This window comes from Tachysurus vachellii, chromosome 17 (genome assembly GCF_030014155.1).
Source record: "Tachysurus vachellii isolate PV-2020 chromosome 17, HZAU_Pvac_v1, whole genome shotgun sequence".
NCBI classification, from domain to species: Eukaryota; Metazoa; Chordata; class Actinopteri; order Siluriformes; family Bagridae; genus Tachysurus; species Tachysurus vachellii.
Genome location: NC_083476.1, coordinates 5,705,042 through 5,712,541, shown reverse-complemented (window position 1 = coordinate 5,712,541; position 7,500 = coordinate 5,705,042). Strand labels below are relative to the sequence as shown.

The window sequence follows — 7,500 nt, the reverse complement described above, 5'->3', positions numbered from 1 at the left end:
TGGGCTCAAGGTAGAGGACTGATATAAAGCTTGGGGAATAAAAAAAAAAGTTTATTCATTTATTCCTTGATTGTTAATAACCGGCTGCTCAGGGTTTAAACCATTTTACCAGTTCACTGGAATTTCAACAACTTACTGGACGTTTTTACTGAGTATAATCAAATGAATGATCTTTTTCACAGAGATATAAAATGAGTCAGAACTCATTGTGGTTTTGAGAGTGAGACCGATGTGTTTCCGACTGCTCAGCGTTTTTTCCCTCTGTAGGTTAAACTGACACAGAATGTTAGTGTACAGTAGATTGTAGAGAATTATGAACAAGCACTTGAGTCATTTCAGAGAGTAGAAAAGGGTTTGAATTTACTTTGGAGATGGAAGCAATTTGTGTAAAAAAAAAAATGTTTTTTATGAATATATTGTCGCTAGTAGGAAAGCTACAAACAGAAATACTTATGAGAAATTCTAAAAAGGCTTAAAAAGTGTCTACTTTCATACGAGCCATTAAGCACCATTGTAGAGTTTAATGCTAAACATGGACACAACAAAACTGGTGCAAATTCTGACCTCTTTTTTTTTGGCCCCTGGTAAAAAAAAAAAAATAGATCGATTAGGGTATAGAACTAGAAATAGAACTAAATTAAATTCATTCCAAAACAAACAAATAAATAAATAAATCCAGCATATAGCTCTAGTTAGAGTGATGATGAAGTGTTTCCAGCATCTTAGCAATGAAGCTCATGAAAGTGAAAAAGTGACGTGACATACGGCTAAGTACGGTGACCCATACTCAGAATTCGTTCTCTGCATTTAACCCATCCAAAGTGCACACACACAGCAGTAAACACACACACACACACACACCGTGAACACACACCCGGAGCAGTGGGCAGCCATTTATGCATCCGGGGAGCAGTTGGGGGGTTCGGTGCCTTGCTCAAGGGCACCTCAGTCGTGGCCGGCCCGAGACTCGAACCCACAACCTTAGGGTTAGGAGTCAGACTCTCTAACCCATTAGGCCACGACTTGCCCCAGAGTTCATTTCCAGTTCAAACAGCAGGGTTATGAAAAATGGCCATCGTGTAGAGCAGGCCATCGTTAATTAAAAGAAATAATAATATTAGTTAAGTCACGCCCACTTCGGGTACAAATCCAAATACACCTCTTAAATGTCAGAAAAAGAGACAGATAGAATACAGCTGAGCAATGACTCACTTATCTGCTTTGGGAATTCTTTACTGTCAACAAGAAGGAACACGCAGCACTGTGTGGGTGTTTACTCAGATACTAGCTTACTGAAAGTCCTAACAAACAGCAACAAGAAGTCACATTCAAATCAGCGTCACTTCACAAATGAGATTTGTTTGTTTGTTGTATGGTTATTTAACCTGTTCTGACAAAAACTGCTTGTATTGTTCCTGTGAACACACACTGACTCAGAAGATTGATTACAGCAAAAACGACAGCCATCCATAATTCACCTGCAGATTCATATACGTTCACACACACACACATTCCTCTTTTTTCTGTCTGACCCAATTTACCCTTAATAGAATCATCCGTTTATCGTGATATCCGGGTTTGGAGAGAGATGGAGCGCTAGACAAAACCAGCTCTCAAATATTTGACTGATAATGTTGTCATATACACCTGAGAATTCTGCCTTGTCTGAATTCCCGGCACTTTCCCTGTATTTTTTTTTTACACACGACTGACAAGCTAACAGGATGCTCTACATCTCCTCCTAGTGTAGATTAAAGAAATCTGATTACGGATTAGATCGCTTTGTCTGGATACGTCGTTCTTGCAGTCATGTGACTGCTCACGTCTTCGCTGTGACCGGCTGCCATTATGGAGGATGTATAAATGAGTAACATATCACCAATGTAATGCTTTCTCTTAGGTCTTTTCTCTCACCAGCACATTCTCCCATGAACACATTATCACAAAATGCTCCTGGGGCCCTGATGGTGCTTTTAAAACTTGTCGCCGTCACTCACTGCTCTTTAACATGCTTTATCAGCCCCTCTTTCCTGTTCCTTCATGAGCTTCCAGCACCGCATCCAAATATGCCATATTTCAGAATCAGTACACCAGGAGGGCTGTGAGACGGCCGTGAAAAGAGGAAGTTTGAAATCTACACTTAGCAGACAGACAACATTCTCGCCTCAGCACAAGAAAGCGGCCTTTAGGGGGAATCCGATTGAAAGGAACTCAAATATGATACATCGAGTTTGAGCTTCAGTCAATATTTAAACTCATTTTCGTTCACTCACAGCGTAGTTAAGGGCAGCTGGGATTAGAAATCGTTGCGTGCTTACCAATGTGATCGAAATACACAGTACAAGATTGGACACTGAGCAGTAAAAACTAAAGTGTAAACAGATTGAAGGCTCAGGCTCAGTCTGTGATAATCAAATGGTGATGACCCAAGAGGAGCGAGTTCACTGCGGTATTAAATGGTAGCACTGCATCATGTATCACATTTAAATCAAAATCAAGCATCGCGTTAGTTCTGGCAGGCCACGTCGTCAAGCGGGCATCAGCTGGTAATCAGCTGTCCATGACGCGCACCAATCCGGTTAGGACTTCCTATTACCCAACCATTTAAATTCCCATTCATTGAGCCGCGTCTAGTGCCTCGCCGCTGCTGCTATTTAAACTCCCTCCTCCAACCCCGACTCCACCATGCCGGAATCTGTGTTTATTGTACCAGTCACGTCTTAAATCTCCACATATTTTTCTCCCTCTCTCTAATTATTTAATTATTTATTTATCCATTTATTCGTTTATTTGCCAAAAAAAAAAACAAACAAAAAAAAAACTCTATGCATGATTAATGGTTCTGTTATAAGGGGGTTGTCTATTCTATTTTCTAGTTGCTGCTCTCCCCGCTCGGCCCATGCATGCGCACGGACGGGCGCGTGGATTCCTGCCCAGAACAGAACCATACCGCCAACACTAACTGAATGCTATCATCTAATAAATTCTCATTTGACAAAGTGGTCCTGACAGAAATCACAGTTTTGTGCACTGTAGATCACTGAGGCGATCTACAGATAATCAGATAATCAGTTAACATTACGTAGTAGTGCATTCATCTTCACTATATTGGTCAGGATCGTGCTGGATATCGTTGAGTATCACAGGAAGACTGGCTGTGAAGTGATGGAATATACATGATATATACGCTGCATGAGACCTCGGTTCATAAGCACACGTTAAAACACTCGTTCACACAAAGGGACAATGTCAATTAACCAGTCCGTCTTCCTGAGAAAATAGAAAACTCAGTGTGTTGAATTTTCAGTCAGTTTGATGTGTCTGGACGCATTATTTGATAGCAGAGACGAAGATATTCCCGCTAGAAGCAGTTTAGCCAGATTATTCATTACTATCTACTAGAAATACATTATATTCTCAGTGTTTTTGGATACCTGACCATTTTGACCATACACCAGTGGTCTTCACTATTTTTTTCATGTGAGCCACACTGATAGGACAAAGTCAATAGGAGAGCCACTTTCACCGCAAAGTATGCCAAGTTATTCAGTCTTCGAGTGGCGGATGATGCATGTTCCTCATCAGTTATCTCTTTTGTCACTGTCACATTGCTTTGTTGCTGTTCATTTTGTGCGCGGGATTGTTTGCTAAGAAATCGATCCATTTTTTTAGTCTGTGTGTACAGTAAACACAAGTTGTTAACTAGCATGAAACACAAACTAGCTTCTGGCAGGCTGCCAAAAACTGGCTATTGCACAGAATGCAGTGAGTCAGTGACGAGCCAAATCTTTTTCTATGCTTCCCTGATTGTTTTTAATGTTATTTAAATGAAAAATAAATTTTAACCACATGATCATATCATCGTATTATTTACTGCCATGCAAGCCGCATATTAAAGCTTGGCGAGCCGCAGGAGGCTCGCGAGCCGTGCAATGAGTAACAATGCCATACACAAACAGCCATAAGATTAAAACCGCTTGCTTAATATTAATAGGTCCACCTTGTGCCACCTAAACAGCTCTGACTCATCGAAACATTGACTTCACAAGACCTCTAACGATGTGGCTGTGGTATCTGGCACCAAGCCATTACCCACAGATCCTTACAATCCTGCAAGTTGGGATGTGGAGCTTCATCCAGCATATCCCACAGATGCTCAGAATGAGATCTGTCTGGGGAAATTAGAGGCACTTTCAAGTCGTTTTCATGTAAATAAACCATTTGTAAATGGCAACTTCAAGAGCCGTCTGCTGTCAAAAATATCCCACCCTTTATCAAGTGCCAGTGTAACAAGTCAATATTATTCACATCACCTGTCACTAGTTTTAATGTAATGGCTGATCGTTGTGTATATGCCTTGTTGAACATCCCATTCCAGCGATGCCCTGCTTTTTTCTGTTACAATAACCTCCACTTTTCTGAGAAGGCTTTTCTAGATTTTGAAGCCTGGCTGTAAGGATTTGCACATTCAGCCACACGAGAATCACAGTGTTCAGGCACTGATTGACAGGTTGAGGAGGCCTGGGGTGCAATCAGTGTTCCAGTTCTTCCAAAAGGTGTTTAGTGGAGTTGAGGTCAGGGCTCTGTGTAGGACACTTGAGTTTGGAGAAGTCCCACCTATGAATATAAATGTGTGTATAAAATGTCTGAATTTAAATGTGCAACATATTTTTATGAAAGCACATTGCAAAAGCAGAGCTCGCTCTCTCTCTCTCTCTCACACACACACACACACACAGAAGTGATGTAATGTGAATACATTATTAGGAATATAGAAAATACAGATGATGTGTAATAACTGAAACAAATACAAATATGAATGTTTTTTTTTTGCCATGAAAATTCTCAAAGCATTTGGTTCATCTGAGTCCATCAGGCATGGGATTGCACAGGATGCAGCAAAAATGTCTAGAAAAAGGAGGTTTTTGCTTCCACGTGGATGTGTGTGAAATATAAAGCTTGTGGGACACAAAGAACCATGTTCGTTTGGTACCTACCTGTTCAGGTTGTTTATATTTTTATACATACAACCACCTACATTCATTAGAATCACAGTGCTGCCGTTTCTACCTCTACAGTGTTTGTCAATTTTTATTAATAAAAATAATCCAATTCTGGCTAAAGCCACACCCATTATATGTGATGAATACAGATAGAGATACAGATATTTGGAGTACAAACCACACAGACAGTGTGACCGTGATACACCAGTATGACTAAGGAACACAAACTCCAAGTTGTAATAATATCAGCCATTTATTTTATTAGCTGAGTGCCCTGTTTTCCATCTCAGTCAAGAAACTCAAAAAAAAAAAAACACAACAGCCTGCATAAACAGCTTTGATCAAAATAAGTAGCAAAGAGAATAACAGACAGTGATCGAAGACCTTAGTGTTTCCATTAGGCAGCGTGCCCACTGACTTTCCTCAGAACTCAGACATTCATCTCCATAATTAGCGCTGTGCTAACATGGCTCCTGACGTATGCTATTTCAGGCTATTAAGTCAGACAAACACGAATCCTCAATGCTCCTGCTGTAAGTCAGGCATTTTTAAGAGTTCATATCTAACAAGATCTAAATAAGATGATCATTAATATAAATGGACATCGCATATGGACATCATTACAGGTCAGAAGGGTAGCGATTTCCACAACGAACCGAAAAAAATGATTGTATCGCTTTTCATTAAGCAACCAAAGATGAGTTAATTGCACTTTATTAGTAATTAGTGTCTCAGATATTTAGCCAAATAACTAAACATTATTTTAAATGTGAATCAAGACTGAACATGAATGAATGAGCATTTGTAAGTAAATGTCGAAGATGTGACTAACACCACATGTAGACTTAATGTGAAAATTTAAATGTCAAACAGACCAGGAGCGCATAATTAAGGCGGAGGAGTGTCTTTTCCGTGCACGTCTTCGGTCGTTACGGTTACAGCGCGGTGTGTTAGAAAAACAAACAACAACAACAACAAAAAAAAATAAAATCTAGTGCACTTGTTAGATTAGACTGTTAAGTGTAGAAGTTTGGACTCACTGATAGGAAGGAGTACTAAAGGAATCAGAGATAAATGCTCTCGAGAGGTTACTTGGATCAAGAAGAGCAGGGGAAAAGGCACTGCTGAGCACATAAAAAACATCTAACAATACAGTTACACAAATGTAAAAAAAAAACAGTGCATTGATAGGCTTAGGTTCGGAATGTACAGAGTCAGTCGTTCTACAGAAAACTTCGCAATACATGTGCGTGATATCTGACATGCTACAGGTCTGAAAGTCAGCACTGAGACGTGGAAGTTGAAATGTTCTGTGCTTTCACTGCTGCATATTTATACTGTAGTGGTGAAAATAAATGCCTCGGTACCTCGAGGCTGGGCAGTAAAACAGCATAAGTAGCAGGTAAGATGTGCATAACCGAATAGTTCTGCTCTAATACACGGTTACAAAATGCTGAGTGAGCAAACTTAGTGATGTTTTTTTTTTTTTTGCTTGAGGATGCAGTCTTTAAACGGCTCACAGTGATGGGGTAAGAGTGCGAGTCTCACAAATCTCCTGTTAGACGTTACTCACTGCACGGACACGGCACAAGGAATGAGGAAGCTGTTACTGTACAATCCTAATACATGATCAAATCTGCCCATGCCCATCTGACTGCTTGTGCATTTTTAATCAAGTTCCATTATGATTATTAATGTATTCTGTTGTAGATAATGTAGGGATATTTTCACACGCTGAACAGAAAAAGAAATCGTGTCTTGAGGACTGCTGTTCTTGTCAGTGGTCAAAGGTCACGGCTGAGCGGTCACGCTTCTTGTACCTTTCTGGCTCTGAGCGTTGGAGGTCTGTGAGGGTTTGTAGTGTGCTGTGGCTGAGAAGAACCTGCTCTACATGTGTCTTCTGAATTGAGATCACTGTGAACTCTGTCCAGATCTTCATCCTGAAAAAGAGTGAATGTTAATAAATGCAACTAGTAACTTTCAGAGCATTTTTTTCTCGCTTTTAATGAGTAACTAGAGTTTTTTTTTTTAAATGCTAGTATTTTACTTCTGAGTAAAATCTATTTTAAAAACTCTGTGTTTTCCACCCATAGAGGCAACAGCCCTCTTATTCAAATGCACAAACGTGTGTTGAGAGAGAAGGATGTAGATACTCACCGTATCAGCAGTCAGCTCCTCCTCTGTGTGCTCACTGCAGTAGTTGTTGGGCTCCATATCAGACAGAGCACTTCCCACCAGCTCCTCCTCATAATCAGTGTGATAGTCCGACTCCTCTGAGAGAGGGATAGATAGAAAGAAACGAGGAGAGAGAGAGAGAGAGAGAGAGAGAGAGAGAGAAAGAGAGAGAGAGAGACAAGCTATTTAGCCTTTAATCTTTTATATAGTCAAATTTTACAATGTCACATTCTTTATTAAGTGCAGACAATACGTTGTCTCTCTCGCTCACACACTCACACTCGCTCTCGCTCACACACTCGCGCTCTCACACACTCTCGCG

General features: G+C 40.3%; 1 protein-coding gene across 1 annotated transcript in view; it reads right to left on the bottom strand.

Moving 5' to 3' along the window:
- Positions 1–5,243: 5,243 nt before the first annotated feature.
- pnpla7a (patatin-like phospholipase domain containing 7a) overlaps positions 5,244–7,500 on the bottom strand; it is a 27,157-nt gene continuing 24,900 nt past the window's right edge. Inside the window, exons 35-36 of the mRNA XM_060890322.1 lie at positions 7,161–7,276; positions 5,244–6,943 (exon numbers count right to left, since the gene is read on the bottom strand). Of these exons, the coding sequence (XP_060746305.1) occupies positions 6,809–6,943; positions 7,161–7,276 (251 nt within the window). The 3' untranslated portion in view covers positions 5,244–6,808. The remainder of the gene's footprint in view (positions 6,944–7,160; positions 7,277–7,500) is intronic.